The sequence below is a fragment of the Scyliorhinus canicula genome, chromosome 20 (assembly GCF_902713615.1).
Source record: "Scyliorhinus canicula chromosome 20, sScyCan1.1, whole genome shotgun sequence".
Lineage (NCBI taxonomy): Eukaryota > Metazoa > Chordata > Chondrichthyes > Carcharhiniformes > Scyliorhinidae > Scyliorhinus > Scyliorhinus canicula.
The window spans coordinates 61,095,704-61,121,005 of record NC_052165.1 but is presented as its reverse complement, the minus strand read 5'-3'; the positions used below and the strand labels follow the sequence as shown (position 1 = coordinate 61,121,005).

The following is a 25,302-nucleotide window of genomic DNA, read 5'->3' as shown; positions in this document are numbered from 1 at the left end:
TCTCACCGTGTCGGCGTGGGTTTCTTCCAGGTGCTCTGGCTTCCTCCTACAGTCCAAATGTGTGCACGTTAGATATGCTAAATTGCTCCTAGGTGGGGTTATAGGGATAGGGTGGGGGATTGGGCTGAGGGAGGATGCTCAGAGGGTCGATACAGATTAGATAGGCTGAATGACCTCTTTCTACACTGTAGGGATTTTATGATCCTATGAATTTGGCAGTGATATATGCAAGTTATGCGCTCCCTGCGAGAACTGAGTGAATGGGTAATTTTAATTGAACTTGGGACACTTGAGCCAGGAAGGCTAAAAACAAATCAGTCAAAGTTATTCTCTCAATATCTCGGATGTAAAGTACTTACTTTACTGATGTAAACCGGGTTAAGTTTGAGAACAAGGAGCTGAATTTGAAGTGCATCAAAGAAGGTGCGTTATAATCCACAGAACAAGCTACACATTTTGCATCTGGGCAATTGAAACAAATTAAAAATGCAGCCACCTTGTCAGTTGTACAGGCAGCCACACATTATCCAGTAATTCCAATTACACAACCACCAAGGTGATACAGAACAAAATTGAAAATGAGTGTATTGTGTTCAGAAAGATTTTACAACAGTCAGACGGATAGCTTTATTTTCTCTGATAGATTACAGATACAGTGTAATTCTATACGGCCAGCAGGGAACACTGTGATGTCTCACTGCTGCATTGCAAGAAAAATGGAGGCTCTCACACTCTGCCTCTCCAAGGATTGGAGGAGACCACTCTCCACTCCACTCCCGGTTGATGTGGCTGCCGAACCTATCCAAGTAAATTGATGCATACACACAAGGCAGTACTGCTAAGGACAAGAGCTTGCTCATTGAACTCTGGAAAGTGATTCATACTACCCATTCATCTGTCACTTCAGGTGGATTCTGTTTTTCATCTAACTTCAACCAAAGTATATCATATTGGGTAAGTCTAATATCATCAGGCTAAGTGGTCATTATCAGACAACAGAACACTTTCCTACTTTGAGTAGCTATGCCGTTTCACACAGTGAGTCATGCTGATTTGTGCCAGTCATGAGGTGTGCTTGCCAATGCCCTACTTTTCCGAATCTGCCAGCATTTCTTGAATCAGTTGATTTGAATTTTCATTGGAGGTCACTGCAACGTAAAACACAACTACTAACAGTGTGGCTCAGAAAGTTCAGTAAAGCCTTTAAAAGGGGAGATCCAACTGAAGGTTGAGCGAGCAGACTGGACTAGCTGCAGAATAGTGTTGGGATCTCCCTCAGTTCACTAAAGCGGAGGGCTTATCTGTGTTTTGAGCATTTTCCAAGAGTGCCTAACACTTCATGATCCGGTACATAGCCGAAGAGGAGACAACTTAAAGAAGCAACGAACGGAGGTCCCATCACTTTAGGCTGGCAGGAGGATCAACCTCTATGGGAGCCCACGGCATTAAATAGAGAATCAACGGGAACAAGCAAGAAATGTAGCCAATGTTGACTGCTTCTCCACTCTTTTTACTATGATTGGTAGAATTACAATTCCACCGTTAGCTTTTATATATTTGTGACCTCTATTACAAAAAGTCTCATCCTAAACAGTTGGTCAGCAAAGAGCTTATTACATGTTGAGGTTCATATATTTGTAGTATTTATTTATTTAAGGAAAACATGCATTTTCAGGAACTGACCACCGTTAAACACTTCTTTGTCTGCGAGGAGGTCATTTGTGGTTGGCAATGCAATTGGAAATTATAGTGCTGGAGTAGGGAGAAACTAAGATTGAATAGTAAAGGTCTGTTGGTGAACAAATAAGGATGGAGTTTGTGCAATTTTCATTCCAAGATGGAAAAATACTTATTGAAAAGATAGGAGTCCATAATAGTGTATATTTACTTTTTGTCCCATGGTAATGTTTTTCTATTGAGATTAATTTTTCTTTCCAAGATCTTTCAGTTTTCCAATAGTGGATATAAATTGTTATTTCTTTTTTTTTATAAATTTAGATTACCCAATTATTTTTTCCAATTAAGGGGTAATTTAGCGTGGCCAATCCACCTACTCTGCACATTTTTGGGTTGTGGGGGCGAAACCCACGCAGACACGGGGAGAATGTGCAAACTCCACACGGACAGTGACGCAGAGCCGGGATCGAACCTGGGACCTCAGCGCCGTGAAGCGGTTGCGCTAACCACTAGGCCACCGTGCTGCTCTTAAATTGTTATTTCAACAGTGTAACACCCAAGTATCTATTTATTTTTAAAATAATTTTTATTCAAGTTTTTTAATAACAATAACAAAATTTTCTCCCTGCAATTTAAAACAAACAAGGCGTGTTTCCACACCAAAACAAGAAAAGAACTCTTCCCCCCCCCCCAAAATAAATAATAACAAATAGCAATACAGGAAAGAAGAAAATAACATAACAAACCCACCGCCGCAAAAACAAACCCCCCAACCATCCCCAAACCCCCCCCGGTTGATGCCGAGACCGACCACTCTTTACCCCTTCGCCAGGAAATCGAGAAAGGGCTGCCACCGCCGAAAGAACCCCTGTACCGACCCCCTCAGGGCAAATTTCATCCTTTCCAACTTGATGAACCCAGCCATGTCTTTGACCCAGGTCTCCGAACTCGTGGGCCGCGTATCCCTCCACTGTAACAGAATCCTGCGCCAGGCTACTAGAGACGCAAAGACCAGAATGCCGGCCTCTCTCGCCTCCTCCACTCCCGACTCCGAAGCTACCCCAAAGATCGCGAGCCCCCAACCCGGCCTGACCCTAGACCCAACCACTTCCGACAAAATCCCCGCCACCCCCTTCCAAAACCCCTCCAGAGCCGGAAATGCCCAAAACATATGGGTGTGGTTTGCCGGGCCATCCGAACACCTCCCACACCTGTCTTCCCCTCCGAAAAACCGGCTCATCCTTGCCCCCGTCATGTGAGCCCTGTGCAGCACCTTCAGCTGAATTAGGCTGAGCCGTGCGCAAGAGGAGGAAGAATTCACCCTCTCCTGGGCGTCCGACCACGTCCCATCCTCAATCTCTTCCACTAGCTCTTCCTCCCATTTCGCTTTGAGCTCATCTACTGAGGCCTCCTCCTCCTCCTGCATCAGTTGGTAGATCGCCGAGATCTTCCCTTCCCCGGCCCACGTCCCCGAAAGCACCCTGTCCTGCACCCCCCTTGGCGGCAGCTGCGGAAACTCCTCCACCTGCCTCTTAACAAAGTCCCTGACCTGCATATACCTAAAAGCGATCCAGGGGGGAGGTTCCACTTCCCCACCAGCTCCTCCAGAGTCGCGAACATCCCATCCAAGAAGAGGTCCCCAAACTGTCTGATGCCTGTCCTGTGCCAACTCCCAAATCCCCCACCCGTTCTCCCTGGCGCAAAACGGTAATTGCCCCGTATCGGGGCCCAAACTGAGGCCTTCACTACCCCCCTATGCCGCCTCCACTGTCCCCAGATTTTGAGGGACGCAACCACCACCGGACTCGTGGAGTACTTTGCCGGGGGGAGTGGAAGTGGGGCCGTCACCAAAGCCTCCAGACTCGTAACTGCACAGGACGCTACCTCCAGCCTCTTCCATGCGTCACCCTCCCCTTCCGTCACCCACCTGCGAATCATCGCCACGTTCGCCGCCCAATAATATCCACACATGTTGGGCAGCGCCAGGCCCCCTACCTCCCTTCTTCGCTCCAAAAATGCCCTCCTTACTCTCGGGGCCTTCCGCGCCCACACGAACCCCAGAATCGACTTATTCACCCTTCTGAAAAAAGCCTTCGGGATCAATATGGGGAGGCACTGGAACAGAAACAAAAACCTCGGGAGCACCGTCATTTTAACTGACTGGACCCAGCCCGCCAACGAGAGCGGCAGCGCATCCCACCTCCTGAACTCCTCCTCCATCTGCCCCACCAGCCGCAAAAAGTTAAGCCTATGCATAGCCCCCCAGGTCCTAGCCACGTGGACCCCAAGATACCCAAAGCTCCTCTCAGCCCTCCTCAACGGGAGTTCCCCTATCTCCCTCTCCTGACCCCCCGGGTGCAGGACAAACAGCTTGCTTTTCCCCACATTGAGCTTATATCCCGAAAAGTCCCCAAACTCCTCAAGTATCCTCAGCACCTCTGACATCCCCTCAGCCGGGTCCGCGACATACAGCAGCAGATCATCTGCATACAGCGACAACCGGTGCTCCTCCACCCCCCCCCCCCCCCACCCCCTCCCCTCCCCGCACAATCCCCCTCCAATTCTTCGAGTTCCTTAGCGCCATGGCCAGGGGCTCAATTACTAACGTGAAGAGCAGGGGAGACAAGGGGCACCCCTACCTCGTCCCTCTGGAAACACCCAAGTATCTATGAGCAACATATAAAACTAATCATCACAAATATAAATCTAGAATTTTACAGTCTTTCTTGAGCTTCACTCAATTAAGTCTGAAACAATTTAGTTAAGGTCAAATGTAAAAATTTTGATTAAGTGAAAGCAAACCCAATCCTATTAAAATATTTTCATTTGTTGTGTTGTATTTAGATTATGTTAAACATAAATCAATTTATCTATCTATTTATCAAAATATTCCAATTTTTTAAAGCCAGTTGCAGGGTGAGGGAAGTGGGGAAGTGCGGAGATTAAGATTCTTCTGTCTGCTATTTTTTGCAAGATAGTTAATGCATTTGTGTCACATTCATGTGCACAGATTTCACAAGTTCATCAACCCATTTGTTTTGTAGCTCAAATATTTCTCAGTCGGTTATTGAAAATAGAGCACACAGGAATTTCAATCCTAAAGGAAAAGCATATCAGAAAAGAGGCATTGCTCAAGCTCCCCTCTAATTCTCCATCATTCTAAATGGAAAATAAAGTTTGCCATTGTTTTAAATGCAAAATTAATCTCCATAGAAAACCGTTACCATGCGACAAAAAGTAAATATACACTATTATGGACTCTATCCTATCTTTTTAATAAGTATTTTTCCACCTTGGTATGAAAATTGCACCAAACTCCATCATTATTTGTTCACCAACAGACCTTTACTATTCAATCTTAGTTTCTCCCTACTCCAGCACTATAATTTTAAAACGCGTTACCAACCAAAAATCTTCTTCCCCCGCCGACCCATGGAAATGATCCTCTATTCCAGACTGCAGGCGACCATTTTATAAATATCAAGCAGCAATGATGTTGCGTGTGACGATTAAGGCTGTATTGTGCAACACCCCAACAGTCACTCATGATCTGGCAGTACTGAAGGTGACATTGAGTGCCAAAAGTTGGGAAAATTGTTCCAAAAGAAAATTTCCCATGTTGACAATAAAAAGCACTGAAAGACATAAATAATAAAACCTGAAACCGCGGGGTGAATAATGGTGGTGGCCTGTGTTCTGTATTAGTGAGAGAGGGGTGTTGGGGCTTTCACAAGCATCAAAATCCACTGGCTTGCTTGTGGTATTGTGAATGGTGTTGGAAAAGATGGAGAACAATATTAGTCACATGGGTGAGCAGACCGTTAGGCGCCAAGAGGCAGGTGCTAATAGTGAGTATAAAAGTCTCATGTCGGCATAACATCAATTTGGGGTTATTTCAAAGACATGAGTATTCCAGGATCTCCACCAGAAAGGTTAGAAGGTTCTTTACCAAATTTGTATAGAGCAGTAACAAGAATCTGTATTATGTAATTCCTCAATGTAAAACAAATATCCAAAAGTGATCCCAGATGTTTGATCAAAGAAATGGACGCAGATCAAAGGAGGTATTAGACGAGATAATCATGGATGTTAACACTTTGTTTCTCTCTCCACAGGTGCTGCCAACCCCGCTGACTATTTCTGTATTTATTTCATATTTCTAGCATCCAGAGTATTTGATGTTTTGTAATAGTTATGTTTGAAGCTGTCAAAAGTACAGATCAGCGTTACCGTGGCAGATAGGCAGTGGCAAGTGATGTTCTGGAGGTGTTTTCTCTAATGGAGTGTATATGTGATCAGAAGCTCAGCCTCAGGTTGTGAACAGTCTAGTCCAGTCAGAGGTGGAACGCTGAAGGAACATGTAGTGTGACTCCGCACCCACAGCAATGCGGTGAACTCTTAAATGCCCTCATGGGTGGGCAATAAATGCTGGCCCAGCCAGTGACGTCCACATCCCATGAACGACTAAAGAAGAAAAGGAGTACTAAGTTTGTGGTGTGGAGGAAAGTGCTATTCATCCAAAACTGGATTTTGGACCAGCAAAGATCCTGAGTTAATATGCTTTGAAAATGCATAAAACACATTCACTGCCTGCTGTATATGTCAGCACACATCATACAACGTCTCCGACAACATATCATAACCCACAGAAATGTGAACATATTGCTGAAATCAATATAATCCCATTTTATATACATAGTGACTAATGTCATGATTGAGGGCCGGTTAGCTCAGTTGTCTAGATGGTTAGCATGTGCTTCAGAATAATGCCAATTTGATTCCCATTCCAGCTGAGGTAGACTTAGGTCCAGTCTCCCCATGACACCCCGGAGAATAGAAGGCAATGGCACACAACCACTGACCAAAAACTGCCAAAGAAACAGCTCAGGATGATACATTGGCAGACAATGAGCCAAAGACATGCCTTCAGGCACAATACAGAAATGTTATAATTCCACCTTCAGAAATTTACTATATGTGGATTTCAGCATTAGTGAACATCCTGCCCGTTACATTCTTCTACAGAAGTATAGTACTTCTCACTATAGACCTGACTAAAATGAATTAACATTCCAGATATACGGATCTCTATTTCTATCAGAAATATGCGCAACTTCAGAAACTAGAAATGGTCCTCTCAAAATGCATGGTACAGTGATTGTATCCCAATAAAGTGTTCACATTTTGTTCCCCAAACTGCTACATTATGTGAAAGGAACATAATTAGGAGCAGAGACCACAGATTTCAAAAGAAAGATTGTTCATTATAAATGTTATAAGTGATAGATATTGTGGGTGGGGAAGATGCAGTGTATGTAGCATACATGGATTTTCGAAAAGTATCCCACAGCAGATGACTGGAGAAAACTAAAGGGCATGGAATTAGGGAATGATTGGAAATTAGATGAAAACTAGTTAGTAAAGAGGAAACACTGAGGGAGACAAGGTCAACTTCCATGTATTTGTGACCCCCCCCCCCCCCCCCCCCCCCAAGATTGTATATATTATTGGTTTTTATTTAGGACTATTCTGAATTACCAGCTTTATTGGGTGAAAATGTTAGTCAGTTTTTGCTAGTTTCCTATTTTGGCATGCACACACATATATATATATATATATATATGACGCAATAAAATACACCAGAAAGTATATCTCGATAAAAAGTTAATGTAGACAAATTCTTATAACTTGAAACTTCACTTTGAAAGATTTTTCGCTCCATGGATCCAAGTTTATTTACACAGATTTTACAAGTTAAAAATATCATTCATAGTTATTTTGAGTGAATAATGTATTTATAAATGTATTATCATCAGATGTTAGCACTGAAATGAAATGAAAATCACTTATTGTCACGAGTAGGCTTCAATGAAGTTACTGTGAAAAGCCCCTAGTCGCCACATTCCGGCGCCTGTCCGGGGAGGCTGGTACGGGAATCGAACCGTGCTGCTGGCCTGCTTTAAAAGCCAGTGATTTAGCCCAGTGAGCTAAACCAGCTGGGAAGTGAAACACTTTCTCCTTTCAGGCTCCAATTGTCTACACTGACCACTTCTAAAGGGCCTGCACAGTAATGCTTCCTTTGTCTTAAATTTACCCCCAACTGTGAAGAAATACCAAATGTGTTTATTTTATCCCCCATTTCCAGACGAATTTCCTTCTGGCATTGATCAAAATAACTGGTTGAGGATAATTTTTGTGCTGTGAGCCAATGTGCGATTAAGACGACCCAAACTCATTTCTCTTACAGCAACTAGGCAGAGAACGCTCCCCGGTTCTCAATCTGGGCTAGGCTCGTTGTTCAGAAGTGACAGGAAAATATGCTAACCCTTCTGCAGCACCGACTGCCCTTTGATTAATAAAATTTCAACAATCATTGATTTTTAATTTGACATTAGTGGGTGCATGGCATGAAAATAATGAAGGAAAAGGTCCAATTACCATGATTTTTAAACTGTTAAATTCAGATTAAAATTTGGATGAATTGTACGCGGGATCCAACAATAATGTGCTCAATCCAGCAGTAAACAAGTGTCCTCATTTCAAGGAATTATGGCCATTAGCAGGGTAATGTTTCCAATAAAATTACTGAGGGAAGAATTTGAACTGAACGTCTTCAGTTTAAATCTCACATTGTTAACTGTAATTTCCTGCTAATAATTTTGAAAATAAATTTAGAGTACCCAATTTTTTTCCCCAATTAAGGGGCAATTTAGCATGCCCAATCCACCTAGCCTGCACATCTTTAGGTTGTGGGGGTGAAACCCACACAGAAACGAGGAGAATGTGCAAACTCCACACGGACAGTGACCCAGGGCCGGGATGCGAACCTGTGTCCTCAGCGCCGTGAGGCAGCAGTGCTAACCAAACGTGCCGCCCTCGGAATGACATTTTGAATGGAATGATAATATTACAATGTGAGCTGGTGCAGACTCACATCATGCTCTATTTCTCGTAGCTGCGTCATTAACGATGAGGAGGTTAAGGTTTACTTCTGCTTTTAAGGTGCAAACCAATGAACAATGCAGAGCATGAAGCAAATTCTATGGTTTCCCCTCGGCAGTTGGGCCCAGTTCGGCTTGGAGGAACATTCGTGAGGCATAATTTGCAAATAAATTCCTGTTAAATAAATTACTCGCTTCGCAGGGACTAGGTGCACAGTGAGTGACTGTACCTAGACATCTTTTACTGGGAGTTGAGGTCATTTGCACCTGGCTGGTGTGTTCAGAGGTGAAGTTCTGACACCAAGGCAGGAAGAACACATGGGAGCTTGACAAAGTAAAAAAAAATAACGAATGGAAAATAGCACAGATTCACTCTGAATTGCAAGAGGAATTGTAAATAGGAGAGGCATAAAAATGCTCGACAGTTGAATCCGGCCTGGAACCCCAAATATGGCAAATTAACAAGTTACAACAGAAAATGATGCTGCTGCTTTACACGCAAGCAATAATCGGATTCCTTTCCAAATTCTGGGATGCAGAGTGATGTACATCTATAATCTCAGTGCCCCGGGGCGGTGCAGTGGTTAGCACTGCTGCCTATAGCGCTGGGCCCGTGGTCAATCCCAGCGCCGGGTCACTGTTTGTGTGGAATTTGCACATTCTCCCCATGTCTGCGTGTGTTTCACCCCCACAACCCAAAGATGTGCAGGTTAAGTGGATTGGTCACACTAAATTACCCCTCAATTGGAAAAAAAATTGGGTACTCTAAATTTATAATAAATAAAAAAAATTTTAAATAAAAAAATCTCAGTGCCCCTAATGCTTAGAATAACAAGAAAACTTATCCTCACTCATTCGCTTGTCAATGATTTCAAATTAATGCAAAGGTAAATTGGCCATTCAACCAAAACCAGGATATCCTGAAAGATTCGCAAGGCCAAAGTTGCAGAGAAATGGCGGTGTTATGAAAAATTAATTGAGATAGACAAAAATAACTTCAACAAATTCCTATCATACTGAAAAGTGATTGGTGTGCTGCTACTGTCATGGAGAAAACTAGCTTGAAGCAGTTACTCCAAGCAGAAATGACAGAATGACTGTAGATACTGATGATAACTTAGTTCCTCAGGCATTTCACTTCAGGTTACCATTTTTTTTAAACTCTGGAAAACAAACAAAATATAAACTTAATTCAACCAGGTGGAAAATAAAGAATATTAACATTTAGAGAGTATTCATGTACAATTTTCAATGTCACAGTGAGACTGTTCCTGGTGCTAGTGCCACTAAAGATAATGGCAGAAATTCTTCGGGGCCGATCGATGACCACGTAAGTCCCGTTATGGCTGCTAAATCCCACGAGATGGCCATACGGGTTCTGCTCCAGTGAGATATCAGTTTGAGATCTTCCCCGTCCCCTCACCAGTGATGTGATCAGGTTTATGCCCAGAAAAGGCATGAAGCATATTTCCATCATTTTTTAAAAATTTAAATATAATTAAATATTACACTGTACCTTCTAGCCTCGTGTGATGTCCCCCCTGGCAGAGGCACTACCCGGTTTTTAAATGGAAAACCAGTCATGATGACCACAGTCGGGGATGCAAAAGTGCCTGGCGGCCTTGGGGTTCAGGACTGAGGCTGTGCAGTGCCCGCTGGGAGGGGGAGGATGGTGGGTAGTGCCCCTCAATATACCAATGGTGGGGGATCACCCCGAAGCTTGTTGATCACGGCGCCCCTCAAAGATGGTGCCCTGAACTCTGTGTAGCCAGGCTTGACGCCTCTACTAGAATGGTGGCGCTAAACACATCACCAATTATTTTCCTGACAATGTGTCAGAAGATCAGGATAGAAAACCTGGCTGTGTTTGCTGGTTTTCAATCAGAATCTGACACTTTACCATTTTTTCCAAAACATGCTACCCAACGTATAAACAGGATCAATGGAAAATCGAATAGATCATCCAACCTAACCATGGAACCCCTGCATCTAGTAATTTAAGATTTAAACTGCAAATCCTGTAGGGGAGACGGTGGCCTAGTAGTGGCAACATCATTGGACTGGCAATCCAGAAACCCGGGTGAAAATATCTCCACAGCAGCTGGCAGAATTCAATTAATATATCTGGAATTGAAAGCTAGTCTCACTAATGGTGACCTTCAAACTATCATCAATTGTCATGAAAAGCCATCATGTTCACTGATGCCTCGAGGGAAGGAAATCTGCCATCCCTGCTTGGTCAGGCCTATATATGACTCCAGACCCTCGGCAATATGATTTACTCTTAACTTCACTCTGAAATGGCCAGGTAAGCCACTCAGTTCAAGGACAATTAAGGGTGAGCAACAAATTCTGGCCTTGCCAGTGACAGCCACATCCCATTGAAAGAATTAAAAAATGGTAGTTTAAATGCTGTCTTAAATTTAATTCTGAGCAAATAAAGGGAGGAACGATACAAGAAGTTTTAATTCATTCCCTACCAGTTGTCCCTCTTGGGAAAGAAACAGTAAAAGTGTTTTTAGCCTCTGCAAAAGTAATCAAACTGTTTTATGTGCAAATCATGTAATGCTACTGAATCAGACCTGGGCCAGAATGTACCCCACAGGGTTCACAAGCCCAATGTCAGGGTCAAAGAGCAATCAGAAGCTACACTGTGTGGGAAACAGTTACCCAGCTGTGATTTTCCCCGAATTGGACAATTAGCATTCAGAGGGTGAGCTCACCATCCAATTGAGGTTGACGAGTGGGCTCTGAAAACTGGAGGTCCAAGAGAGAAAGAGAGACTCAAGATGGAGGTGTCCTCTCAACTCCGTTAGTTTTTAAAGTTAAAATGTTCCCTCAGCTGGTGGGCCACCATTGTTGTGGGAAGACCCTCCACAGGGCATCCAGTGGCCATAGTTGAGACCAGGCACACAGGGAGATCTGCAAAGCCTATCTGGAGTATTGATCCCGTGATCTGTCACGTGGAATCTGCCTCCAGACAGCTAGCCTATGTTCCGTGGCCCGTCAGGGAGCCCGAAGGCTGAATTCCAGCCAGCCCGGTTCTGAAGTAGGGCTTAATTCATCTTCAACAGTCATTAAGTGGCCAGTCTTGCCATTTCAGATCTTGTCTCCAGAAAAATGGCCCAGGGGAAGGACTCTGCCAGTGGCACAGGATTTCATGCCTGCATGCTCACACTATTAGGGAGTTAGTCCTGCCCCCATGTATTGGATGCGTCATTAGAAATCAGCCTATAAATGAACTCTGGGCTTTGCTGAAAAGAGTACCTTAAAACATTTCTGTAATTAGGTGAGACATCCTTAAATTCAGAAACATACTGGTAATAAATGCCACCTTTTTCCTGCCTTCAAATGGAAAAGATGTCTGACGCTGATGTCCGACTACCAGGTTTACATTGAAATGAACTGCAGCAGTATGCCTCCGGTCAGATCTGTGATTTCCTCCAGTGGTGGATGTAACAATATGTATATTGTAAAGAAGACAAAGGGTTAACAATGTGATGTTAATACTTCTCACCAACAGATGGGATAAGGAGCAGTCATACAAATATCATGTGACTCCTGTGATTCTGGGAGAAGGTGTTTAGGCATGAGGAAGGCGAGTTGTATAGTTGATGGTTGGAGATATTGTATAGTTTAATTAATAACTTTTACCTTGGAACTTGTTCGAATCTTATTTAAGTAGTGTAAATAAATCAGCTTTGTTCATTTATTTGGCTTGATGTTCTTTGTTCAACACTATGTATGTAAACATCCTGACAGGTAAAACTGCACATCGCAGTGGGGTTTCAAACCTGTTCCACAAGAAAGTTGCAGTGTTACTCAAGTCTCTGGCCAAATGTAGGTGCAGTGATGTGTGCGGTATGTCTCACAAGTCTGCAGATAGCAAATCCGCAACAGGATAACAACAAATATGAGAGGACGCACGGTGGTGCAGTGGTTAGCACTGCTGCCTATGGCAATGAGGACCCGGGTTGCCCCGGGTCTCTGTCCATGTGGAGTTTGCACATTCTCCCCGTGTCGGCATGGGTTTCATCCCCACAACCCAAAGATGTGCAGGGTAAGTGGATTGGCCACGCTAAATTGCCCCTTAATTGGAAAAAGAATAATTGGGTACTCTAAATTTATATTTCAAAAAAACAGAAAATATAGGAAAAACGATTAAAAATTAATCCTTCTGGTTTTTTTAAGTGAACCATGCTCAACAAAACCGGGCTATGGGCACAACAGTGCATCGGGGTCTGTTTCTATTGTCTGTAGAGTTGGAACAAGTGTAAACCAGCCTCTGGATTTAAATGGAATAGTGGCGGGCTAGTAAAATATTAACCTACATCCAAATAGACATTGGTTTCAGACTAGCCCTTTTAATATTGCGGCCGTTGACATTATTCTTCGGTTTAGTGCTTGACTGGCGTGGACTGTCAGATGCAACATTTGCTGTGGTCCTATTCCACCACCGCCACTGCACTGAATGTGTTGTACATCATACCGATTTCGCTTTTGGCTTTGGCATGTATGCAAAAACTCTGCCTGCTGGACCCCTCTATGCATCATGATCACGTACTGTATGAGTAGCCAGTTGCTTGGCATTAATGCCTGTTCAGTCCTGATTTTAAGGTTCTTTTTTAAAAATGTATCACACCCTTCAATGTCCACCATCTCCTGAATATTACTAGGCAGATCCTTTCTAACATGTTCTAAGATTCGCCATGTTCAACCAACTTGCTGGAAATTAGAACAGGGTTGATCAACATTTTAACCATATTTCCCTACCTTGGTTCTTTAACCTTTAATACCTTGCCAAACAAAAATCCATCAATCTCAGTTTTGACATTTTCAACTCACTTGGCCTCAGATTTTTGAAGAAAGACAGTTCCAGATTAACACCGTCCTTTGTGAGACAAATGTACTTTTTGACATCACCCCTGAACAGTCATGCTTGAATTTTTGAGGTTATGCCTCCTTCCTCTGGTCTCCCCCAGCAGAGGAAATTGTTTATCTCAATCCACTTGTCAAATGCACGCCTCATCTATGCAACCTGTCCTGATAATGTCATCCTTTTTTAAACCATATCATTCTGGTGAATCTGCACTGCAACCTTTCCACTGCCAAATTCACTTTGGTGAGGTGGTGCGTTCTGAACTAAACACAGTACTCCAAACAGGGTAAACCACAGCTTTATAGAGCTGTGGCCTAACTTCTACCCGTTTACACTCGTGTCCCTCAAAATAAAACCTGCCATCTATTAGCATTCAATTATTTTGGTACCTATTAGAACATAGAACAGTACAGCACAGAACAGGCCCTTCGACCCTCGATGTTGTGCCGAGCAATGATCACCCTACTCAAACCCACGTATCCACCCTATACCCGTAATCCAACAACCCCCCCATACCTTACATTTTAGGACACTACGGGCAATTTATCATGGCCAATCCACCTAACCCGCACATCTTTGGACTGTGGGAGGAAACCGGAGCACCTGGAGGAAACCCACGCAGACACGGGGAGAACGTGCAGACTCCGCACAGACAGTGATCCAGCGGGCAATCGAACCTGGGACCGTGGCGCTGTGAAGCCACAGTGCTATCCACTTGTGCTGTCCTGGGGGGTGGGGGGTTGCTCTGTCCTGCGGGGGAGGGGGGGGGGGTTGCTCTGTCCTGGGGGGGGGGTTGCTCTGTCCTGGGGGGGGGGGGGGGGGGGGGTTGCTCTGTCCTGGGGGGGGGGGGTTGCTCTGTCCTGGGGGGGGGGGGGGGTTGCTCTGTCCTGGGGGGAGGGGTTGCTCTGTGTTGGGGGGGGTTGCTCTGTCCTGGGGGGGGGGGTTGCTCTGTCCTGGGGGGGGGGGTTGCTCTGTCCCGGGGGGGGGGGGTTGCTCTGTCCTGGGGGGGGGGTGCTCTGTCCTGGGGGGGGGGGTGCTCTGTCCTGGGGGGGGGGGGGTTGCTCTGTCCTGGGGGGGGGGGGGTTGCTCTGTCCTGGGGGGGGGGGGTTGCTCTGTCCTGGGGGGGGGGGGTTGCTCTGTCCTGGGGGGGGGGGGGTTGCTCTGGCCTGGGGGGGGGGGTTGCTCTGGCCTGGAGGGGGGGGGGTTGCTCTGTCCTGGGGGGGGGGGGGGGGGGGTTGCTGTGAACACCGTGGGTGTTGCTGCAGTTTGTTTAATGCGGTCTCTGTGTGGATACAATGGACAGGGTCAAATCTCCGGCTCCAGGTCCCAAAGCCTCTCCCCCGCCCCCTGCGGCAGGGAGCCCGGGTTTGATGGCAGCAGCGGAGCGGCGCTGGGGATTGGGGGTCTCGAGGAGCTCCTACCGGATTTGGGGTAAGTGACGATCCAGATGTCGCTCTCCCGGACCGGGAAGTTGGCGATCTCGTCCATCTTCCCCCTGCAGAAGGGAGGCAGCCGGACTCCATTGTACTCGAAGTATTTACTGCCGAACTCTCCCGGGGTGCTGGGGGTTTCTGCCTCGCTCTCCGCCATCCTCTCGGGCTCCTGTGGGGCTGGGAAGAGGCCTGAGCAAATAGCGGCTCTGCTCTGCCCGCCGATCCACCCTGTGCCCGCTCCGCGGCTGCAAGGGGGCTGGCTCCTCGCTCAGCAGCAGCAGCAGCGCCGGCTCCAGCAGCTTAAAGGCGCACACACCAGCTCCCAGCCACACTCCGCCGACAAATAAAACTTCTCCAAATCCCCAGGGATTTCTCACCCCATAAAACATGCCGTAAAAATGATCGACAAACGGACAAAAAAAAAATCTGCACTTGGAATACAATTACACCGGGTCACATTCCACAAATTGTGAGAATGTCCCTATCCCACCCCATGTGGGAAGGGAAGTTTCTCTCTCTGCCTCCTGAAAAGGTGCAGTCTTGTCCAGTTTTGGTGCAATCAAATGCATTCAAGTTGCCTGGCACTGCGGTCGTTGTATTAATAACTGTTTTACACTGATTGGAATCATGGAGCACCAGTAGGAAGCCACTCGGCCCATTCGGCATGTGTCAGCTCTGCGATTCAATCCGTTACACTCCCCTGCTCTTAATAATAATCGTCATTGTCACAAGTACCCCTTATATTAATACTGCTGCGAAGTTACTGTGAAAGCCCCTAATCTCCACATTCTGGACCTCTTCGGGTACACTGAGGGAGAATTCAGAATGTCCAAATTACCCAACAGCATGTCTTTTGGGACTTGTGGGACGAATCCGGAGCACCCGGAGGAAACCCACGCAGACACAGGGAGAAAGTGCAGACTCCAGAAGGGAAGGGAGAAGAGGAACAGAGCACTTGTCATTGGGCACTCTATAGTTAGAGGAACAGGCAGGAGGTTCTGTGGGAACGAAAGAGACTCACGGTTGGTGTGTTGCCTCCCAGGTGCCAGGGTTTGTGATGTCTCTGATCGTGTTTTTGGGATCCTTAAGGGGGAGGGGGAGCAGCCCCAAGTCGTGGTCCACATAGGTACCAACGACATAGGTAGGAAGAGAGATGGGGATTTGAGACAGAAATTCAAGGAGCTAGGGTGGAAGCTGAGAGCTAGAACAAACAGAGTTGTTATCTCTGGGTTGTTACCCGTGCCATGTGCTAGCGAAGTGAGAAATAAGGAGAGAGAGGAGTTGAACATGTGGCTACAGGGATGGTGCAGGAGGGAGGGTTTTGGTTTCCTGGATAATTGGGGCTCATTCTGGGGTAGGTGGGACCTCTACAAACAGGATGGTCTTCACCTGAACCAGAGGGGTACCAATATCCTGGGGGGGGTGGGGGGGGGGGGATTTGCTAGTGCTCTTCGGGGGGGTTTAAACTAATTCAGCAGGGGGATGGGAACCTAAATTGTAGTCCCAGTGTACAGGATGTTGAGAGTAATGAGGTCAGGGATAGGGTTAAAAGTTCGAAAGAGGGCACCGGCAAGCAAGACGCTGGTTTGAAGTGTGTCTACTTCAACGCCAGGAGCATCTGGAATAAGGTGGGTGAGCTTGCAGCATGGGTTGGTACCTGGGATCTCGATGTTATGGCGATTTCGGAGACATGGGTAGAGCAGGGACAGGAATGGTTGTTGTAGGTTCCAGGATTTAGATGTTTCTGTAAGAACAGAGAAGATGGTAAAAGAGGGGGGGGGGGGGGGGGGGGTGTGGCATTGTTAATCAAGGAAAGTATTACGGCAGTAGAAAGGACGTTTGAGGACTCGTTTACTGAAGTAGTATGGGCCGAGGTTAGGAACAGGAGAGGAGAGGTCACCCTGTTGGGAGTTGTCTATAGACCTCCGAATAGTTCCAGAGATGTAGAGGAAAGGATTGCAAAGATGATTCTCGACAGGAGCGAGAGTAACAGGGTAGTTTTTATGGGGGCCTTTACTTTCCAAATATTGACTGGAAATACTATAGTTCGAGTACTATGAAGTATCGACTATCGAGTACTGATGGGTCAGTTTTTGTGCAGTGTGTGCAGGAGGGTTTTCTGACACAGTATGTAGACAGGACAACAAGGGTCGAGGCCACATTCGATTTGGTACTGGGTAATCAACCCGGCCAGGTGTTAGATTTAGATGTAGGTGAGCACTTTGGTGATAGTGATCACAACTCGGTTATGTTTACTTTAGCAATGGGCAGGGATAGGTATATACCGCAAGGCAAGAATTATAGCTGGGGGAAAGGCAATTATGATGCTATTCGGCAAGATTTAGGATGTATAGGATAGGAAAGGAAACTGCAGGGGATGGGTACAATCGAAATGTGGAGCTTTTTCAAGGAACAGCTACTGCATGTCCTTGATAAGTATGTACCTGTCAGGCAGGGAGGAAGTTGTCGAGCAAGGGAACCGTGGTTTACTAAGGAAGTTGAAGCACTTGTCAAGAGGAAGAAGAAGGCTTATGTTAGGATGAGACATGAAGGCTCAGTTAGGGCACTTGAGAGTTACAAGTTAGCCAGGAAGGACCTAAAGGGAGAGTTAAGAAGAGCGAGGAGAGGACACGAAAAGTCGTTGGCGGATAGGATCAAGGAAAACCCTAAGGCTTTCTATAGGTATATCAGGAACAAAAGAATGACTAGAGTAAGATTAGGGCCAATCAAGGATAGTAGTGGAAAGTTGTGTGTGGAATCAGAGGAGATAGGGGAAGCGTTAAATGGATATTTTTCATCAGTGTTTACACTGGAGAAAGACAATGTTGTCGAGGAGAATACTCAGGTTCAGTCGACCAGGCTAGATGGAATTGAGGTTCAAAAGGAGGAGGTGTTATCAATTTTGGAAAATGTCAAAACAGATAAGTCCCCTGGGCCAGATGGGATTTATCCTAGGATTCTCTGGGAAGCCAGGGAGGAGATTGCAGAGCCTTTGTCCTTGATCTTTATGTCGTCTTTGTCGACAGGAATAGTGCCGGAAGACTGGAGGATAGCAAATGTTGCCCTCTTGTTCAAGAAGGGGAGTAGAGACAACCCTGGTAATTATAGACCTGTGAGCCTTACTTCGGTTGTGGGTAAAATGTTGGAAAAGGTTATAAGAGATAGGGTTTATAATCATCTTGAAAAGAACAAGTTGATTAGCGATAGTCAACACGGTTTTGTGAAGGGTAGGTCATGCCTCACAAACCTTATTGAGTTTTTTGAAAAGGTGACCAAACAGGTGGATGAGGGTAAAGCGGTTGATGTGGTGTATATGGATTTCAGTAAGGCGTTTGATAAGGTTCCCCATGGTAGGCTATTGCAGAAAATAAGGAAGTATGGGATTGAAGGTGATTTAGCGGTTTGGATCAGTAATTGGCTAGCTGAAAGAAGACAGAGGGTGGTGGTTGATGGCAAATGTTCATCCTGGAGTTCAGTTACTAGTGGTGTACCGCAAGGATCTGTTTTGGGGCCACTGCTGTTTGTCATTTTTATAAATAACCTGGAAGAGGGTGTAGAAGGATGGGTTAGTAAATTTGCAGATGACACGAAGGTCGGTGGAGTTGTGGATAATGCTGAAGGATGTTATAGGATACAGAGGGACATAGATAAGCTGCAGAGCTGGGCTGAGAGGTGGCAGATGGAGTTTAATGCGGAAAAGTGTGAGGTCGTTCACTTTGGAAGGAGTAACAGGAATGCAGAGTACTGGGCTAATGGCAAGATTCTTGGTAGTGTAGATGAACAGAGAGATCTAGGCATCCAGGTACATAAATCCCTGAAAGTTGCCACCCAGGTTAATAGGGCTGTTAAGAAGGCATATGGTGTGCTAGCCTTTGTCAGTAGGGGGATTGAGTTTCGGAGCCACAAGGTCATGCTGCAGCTGTACATAACTCTGGTGCGGCCGCTCCTGGAGTACTGCGTGCAGTTCTGGTCACCACATTATAGGAAGGATGTGGAAACTTCGGAAAGGGTTCAGAGGAGATTTACTAGGATGTTGCCTGGTATGGAGGGAAGGTCTTACGAAGAAAGGCTCAGGGACTTGAGGTTGTTTTCGTTAGAGAGGAGAAGGCTGAGAGGTGACTTAATAGAGACATATAAGATAGTCAGAGGGTTAGATAGGGTGGACAGTGAGAGTCTATTTCCTCGGATGGTGATGACCAACACGAGGGGACATAGCTTTAAATTGAGGGGTGGTAGATATAGGACAGATGTCAGAGACAGTTTCTTTACTCAGAGAGTAGTAGGGGTGTGGAACGCCCTGCCTGCAACAGTAGTAGACTCGCATTTAAGTGGTCACTGGATAGACATATGGATGAAAATGGAATAGTGTAGGTCAGATAGGCTTCAGATGGTTTCACAGGTCGGCGCAACATCGAGGGTCGAAGGGCCCGTACTGCGCTGTTATGTTCTATGTTCCACGCAGACAGTGACCCAAGCCAGGAAATGAACCTGGGACCCTAGTGCTGTGAAGCGACAGGGCTAACCATTGTGCTATCGTGCCGCCCGTTTCTGCCACAGTTCAGTATTTCCTCCCATTTTCAAATTGCCTTTTTGAAAGTGAATCTGCATTCTGGATCATACTCATGTCCTCTCTGCTTCTTTGGCCAATGGCCTTAAATGTGAGTCCTTTAGCTAACAGCACTTTGCCACTGGAAAAAATGCTATCCTATTTACCCTCTCATAGTCATTCATCATTTTGAGCAGGTCTATCAAATCTCCAAGCCTTCTTTGTTTTAAGAACAACACCAGCGTCTCCCTTCTCTCCACATAGCTGAAATCCATCATACCTGGTACCATTCTACCAAATCTCTTCTGCAACCTTCCCAAGGCCTTGACATCTTTCTGCAAGTGAGCTGCCCTGAATTGGATATAGTACACCAGCTGAGATTTATAGTGGATTTTCTACTCTTCTATCTATAAAGCGAAAGATCCCATGTACATTTTTAGCAAGCTTCTCAAGTTTCCCGCCACCGTCAAAAATTTCTTTAAGTACACCCTCAGTCAGACCTTTCTGTTTGCATACCTACTGTCTACCCCCTCCGTGGATCACCAACTTGGGATGGTGGAGAGGCTCGTGTGCTCTGATGATCTTGTGAGCAATGTGTCTGGCTCCTGGTCGGGCCACCCACCCATGGCAGCAATGTGACGGGATGGTGCCAGACAAAGTGCGGTTCAAAGAATTCTCAATGGCAGGACTGTGTATCTCATTGGCTTCAAAGGCAGAAGAAGTGGCAAGGTGGTACGTCACTGAAATCTGACCATCAGCCCTTCATGATCGCGCAGACAATTATGGAACTCCAAGGTCCCCAGATTAAATAAAGTCACACACACTCTTCCCCCAGGGTCCATTTGCCGAATCCTTTGGTGATGCAGGATTAGCGATGGGGGACAGGAACCTGGGAGCCCAGAGTCAAGAATTTGCACACAGGAGACAGATGCATGGGAGGTCACTGGACCCGTGTTGGGACAGAGGTGTCTTTGGGCAGCAGAACCTGTGAATGAGCAGCCTCCTTCAAGTTACCCCATGCTCACCCCAAATTGGGAAGGGACTAGAAAAAAAGAAAAGAAAACATTAAAAATACTGTCCACTTTCTCCGGCCGGCGAACCACACCCTGCAGGGTCAGCATCTTCTTGGTCAAAGAAGGAAAACTTTAAATTTTGCAACTTGGAATATTGGAACACTCATAAATAATCTCAAGAGTGACCATCGAGAAAGAAGAACTGCAATGGTACTGTATCAATTTAACTATCAAGGCTCCAAATTAACATTGCCACCCTCAGTGAGACCTGCCTTCCTGGGATGGGCAGCTGAAGAGCAAGGGGATGCACTTCATCCTGGAAAGAATGGACAACAGCAACCCTTGTGTCCACTGAGGTGGCTTTGCCATGCAGAGAAGCATCTTGGGTGCACTGTCAGAATTTCCCAATTATACAAATTATAAACTCACAGCACTTCACCCACAGCTCAGGCGTAATCTCTGTGCCACTGACATCAGCGCTTATGCCCAACCCTCGACTCCGATGAAAATGTTAAGGAAAAGTTATTGTTTCTAACTTTTTTATCCCACCCTTAAAGTTACAAAGCCAATGCGCAGAGTGGACAGGGCAAACCCTTAATCCAGCTCATTGCTTGCTCCGAAAACCAATTTAAATTCAAATTGAAGCCAATTCATGGTCTCCACAAAAGAGACTTACAAGATTCATGCTGACAAGAAAAGGCATTGCACCTCATCTTGGGGCTTGATTTGACCCTTGGTCTGAGCCAAAAGGCCATGAAGGGACATTAAAGAAAATTTCTACTTTGACCCTGATGAAATCCTCACCATAACCCCAAAACAAGAAAGGATCATCCTTCTGGGGATTTTACTGCCAGAGTTGGCTGTAACTTGTCCTGAATGTAGGAATTTTTTATATCTATTGTATTGTGTGTCTGTTGTAGTCATGTTGTAAAAGAATTTTGCTTAATGTATCCAGATTATGGGCACGATTCTCCCATGCCGCACCATATGGGAGAATCGGCGTGCGCGCCATTTTTTCCCGCGGCGCCGGTTCGACGCCATTTTGCAATTCTCCCAGACGGCGAGAATGGCGTCATCGAGGTCGGCGCCGCGCCTGCCGGAGAACCGCTCGAGGTACCAAGTACGGCGATTCTCCGGGGCCCCCGCTATTCAGTGGCCCGGATAGGCCGAAGTCCCGACGGCGTGAGCCCTGGTCACGCCATCGCCATTCACACCTGGTAAATAAATTCGTCAGCCAGTCATGCTGTCATCCCGTTGTCTACTCCCAGGGTTTCCAAATGCATCTGGTGTGTGTGGGTCTAGTTAGTCCAGGAACCCGGGAACTGTCTGGGCGGCAGCTGTGTGCTGGGCCTGGGCTGCCCTCCGACCATCCAGCCCCTCGGCTGCTCCTACCTCCACCTGCTGTACTAGATCGGATGTGTGGTGCGCACCAGTAAGTGAGCCCGAAGCCTCATCACTTATGTTCCCAACCGAGGTGAGCGTATCTGTGATGGTGGACATTGTGGGTGACAGCAGTGCCGCAAACTCGAGCTCATCATCTGTCCCCAGGTCTGGGGGCTCCGGGGTCGATCTTTGGACCGGCGCTACTAGTCCGCGGCCCACATTAGGTGCCGTCTCCGGTATGTGCGTCGGCTATCTGGCCGTCCTCTGTGCGTTACTGTCCACAGTCCTAGTCCTCTCTCCATCACTGTCCTGGCTCGCAGCCCTCTCCTCGTCCGACTCACGGCCATCAGTGTCCTCAATGTCCGTCGTCTCTTCGTCCCTGTCGTGTCTGTCCATTCTCTGTGCGTCCCCCTCCAGTGCCACGGCCTCAGGGGAGGGCCCCCCTGTCAGTCTTCCTTGCCCCTTCTGCCGTGCGTCCGTGGGGACGGATGTGCTTGCATCCGGATGGTGGGGGCTTCTCCGCGATGTCCCTGGACGATCGGCTCCTGGCCCTGCTGACGACAATGAGACATGTACCATTAGACACCCGGAGTTGGGTGTGGGGGGGCATTGTGAGTGGGTGCAGTGTCGGGGGGAGGGGTTAGGGGGTGGGGGGTACTTGTGAGTGGATGCAGTGTCGGGGGGTTGGCGGTCGGGGGGGCATTGATAGTGGGTGCAGTGTCAGGGGGTTAGGGGTCGGGGGGTATGTGTCATGGTGTGGGTTGAAAGGGGGCTTGGGGGCAGTGGTAGGGGGTGCAGTGTGGGGGGGGGGGGGAAAGAGGTGACAGGCTGAGGGGATGTAGCCAGGCAGGGGAGTCTCACTTGTTCCCGCACCTCCGACCTGGCATGACACTACCTACCTCCCAGGTGGGGGCTCCCCCAGCGAGGTCCAGAGCCCTCTGCTCATGGACGGTGAGGGGTGCAGCACAGGTGATCTCCCTCCGGTTCTTGAACGCTCACGAAAGTTGTGAGCAGTCTTGTCCTGCAAGGGGGGGGAGGGGGGGGGGGCGCGGCGAGGGGAAAAGGCATCAGAGTTAGGCAGTCACCATCAAGATGTTGTCACGATTATGACTGGGTGGGGGGGCCTTTGGCACCACCCCATGGCAGCTCTCTGGGGGGTGTGTTGCCCATGTGGGTCGGGTACAATGTGGTATCCCCAACCCCCCCCCACCCCCCTGCGTGGGCAGAGGGGGGCCATGATACGTGATGGGGGGCTTTGGGGGGGCCCGGGGGAACCTACAGGGTACTTACCCTGGCAGCCCTTGTGAGGTCGTGGAGCTTCTTGCGGCACTGTTCTCCAGACCGGGGGGTGTGCCCCACAGTGCTTACCACAGTGCCCACCTCACGCCAGACGCGCCACATAGCGCTAGCTGGTTGCCGGTGCCCACCTCTTAGACACAAGATGGCCCTGCGCTCTTCCACGGCGTCCAGCATTGTGTCCAGATCACTGTCCCTGAACCTGGGAGTGGCAAGGCGGGCTCAGCCATCTCCATCGGTTGCGCACTTTAAATGATACGGCGCAGCGTCATCCGGTCATCGCACGATGACGACGCTGCTCTTGCGTCACGCGCACTGCGGTTCTCGTAGCCCCGCTGCTGAATTGATCGTGCCCGAGGCCGTTTCGCGCCGTTGTGAAACGCGATGGCTTTCACGACGGTGCGGACACTCTCCCTCATTATCGGAGAATCGCGCCCCATATGTCTGCTAAAGCTGTGATTAAGGGGTTAACAGCAAGGCAGCCTGTGATGTCACTCATGGGCGGGGCTAGGTCTGTTTTTAGTTTTGTTTTCAGCCCTGCCCCGTGTCTGTTGTTTTTAGTTTCATTTTTAGTGTTCTGTTCTGCTTTTTGAGGAAAGATGGTGTGTTTCTCAGAATTATTTCTGAAACCTTCTCTTCCAAGGCCTTGCACGGTATTTATTGTTTTTGCAAAGTCCAAGTTAGGTGCCACAGATCTTTATCCGAATGAATTATATCAGTTTGAACATTCCGAGAGCTCTTCTTTCCAACAAAGCAAGCCCAGTTTTGAACCACTGAGTCAGGAAGAGATTCATGACAATAACTGGTTACATTTGAACCTTCTTTCCAGTACTTAAAAAAGGCAAAACCATTTGTAATTACCAAGAACTACTTCAAAACCTTGGTTATAAATGAAGAAAACAACATTTCCAAATTCATCTTTAGCAACATCAAGGTTATAGAGATGTATGGTCACAAGATGTCTTGGCCAATTAAATTTGTAAGGCACTGAGTGTTAACTATATTAATATATGGCATTTGATCTGGGTGTATGAATTTTGCTGAAGTTTGTTCAGTCACATAAAGGCCCATGGTAAAAGCTCCGGGCAGTTAAACCATCCTCCAATCAAGAGACAGCCACTGACATATTCCCGTTCTAATTGTGCCATTTAGTGTATATTGCCTCTCCTCATTCTTCCTTCTAAATTGCATCATTTCATAAGTCTCTGCATTACATTTAAACTGCTAATTTTCTACACATTTCCTTAATCCCTCTAGGTCCTCCTGAAATCTGCTACAATTCTCTGACTGTTTGTGATATTTCTGAGTTTCATTTCACTGTCTAATTTTAAAGTTGTTCCCTGTATGTCCAACTCTAGGTCATTATATATCAAAAAGGGGAACGGTTCTCATACAGAACACAACACCAAAATATATACTGCCACCCAGCCTGCAAACAACTGCTCACCACTAGTCTCTATTTGTCAATTATCCAATTTTAGATCCATGCTTCCCCTGCCTCTTTAAGCTCATGGACATCAATTTTGCAAACAAGTGTATTATGTAGCCTTTATTAAACATTTTTGGAAGTCTAGATACAAAGCATCAACCAGTCTACCCTGATCAATCCTCTCCAGCACTTCATCAAATAACTCAATAAGATTTTGGCACTATGATTTGCTTTTAACAAATCCATGCCAGTAGCTTTGACAAAGAGTCATTGGACTCGAAACGTTAGCTCTTGGGGATCAGGCATCACTCGGGGTTGGGGGGGTGGAGGGGGGTGGAGGGGATGCCGGGGCCAGTGCCAGGGTTTTGGGGAACTTACTGTGGGAGGGAGAGGATGCAGTCATCAGGTTCATGTAGGTATCACTGACACAGGAACTAGAAAAGGAGTCTGCTTACCCAGTGCTATGGAAAGTGGGGTATATAACTTTGGGACAATACACCTGAGCTGTGCTGGGACCCATGTTCTTTCCAAATCAAAAATGGGCGGCATGGTGACACAGTGGTTAGCGCTGCTGCCTCACAGCACCAGGGATCCTGATTCAATTCAGGCCTTGGGTCACTGTCTGTGTGGAGTTTGCAAGTTCTCCCTGTGTCTGTGTGGGTTTCCTCTGGGTGCTCCGGTTTCCTCCCACTGTCCAAAGATGTA

At 46.8% G+C, this 25,302-nt stretch overlaps 2 protein-coding genes across 6 annotated transcripts in view; one reads left to right on the top strand and one right to left on the bottom strand.

The window, feature by feature from the left end:
- The window catches only part of sult4a1 (sulfotransferase family 4A, member 1), a 57,515-nt gene extending 42,037 nt beyond the window's left edge, over nucleotides 1–15,478 (bottom strand). For 2 of the 4 annotated variants that reach the window (XR_005458396.1, XR_005458395.1), the window contains exon 1: nucleotides 14,919–15,470. Coding sequence is in view for 2 of the 4 variants with exons in the window: in XM_038781084.1 (XP_038637012.1) it covers nucleotides 14,919–15,087 (169 nt within the window). In the remaining 2 variants the exon portion in view is untranslated. Of the gene's footprint in view, nucleotides 1–14,918 lie in introns of all 4 variants that reach the window. The other 2 variants (XM_038781084.1, XM_038781085.1) reach the window with 2 other exon arrangements.
- pnpla3 (patatin-like phospholipase domain containing 3) overlaps nucleotides 14,828–25,302 on the top strand; it is a 68,847-nt gene continuing 58,372 nt past the window's right edge. Inside the window, exon 1 of one of the 2 annotated variants that reach the window (XM_038781082.1) lies at nucleotides 14,828–14,928. Coding sequence is in view for 1 of the 2 variants with exons in the window: in XM_038781081.1 (XP_038637009.1) it covers nucleotides 14,868–14,928 (61 nt within the window). In the remaining variant the exon portion in view is untranslated. The remainder of the gene's footprint in view (nucleotides 14,929–25,302) is intronic. The other variant, XM_038781081.1, reaches the window with a different exon arrangement.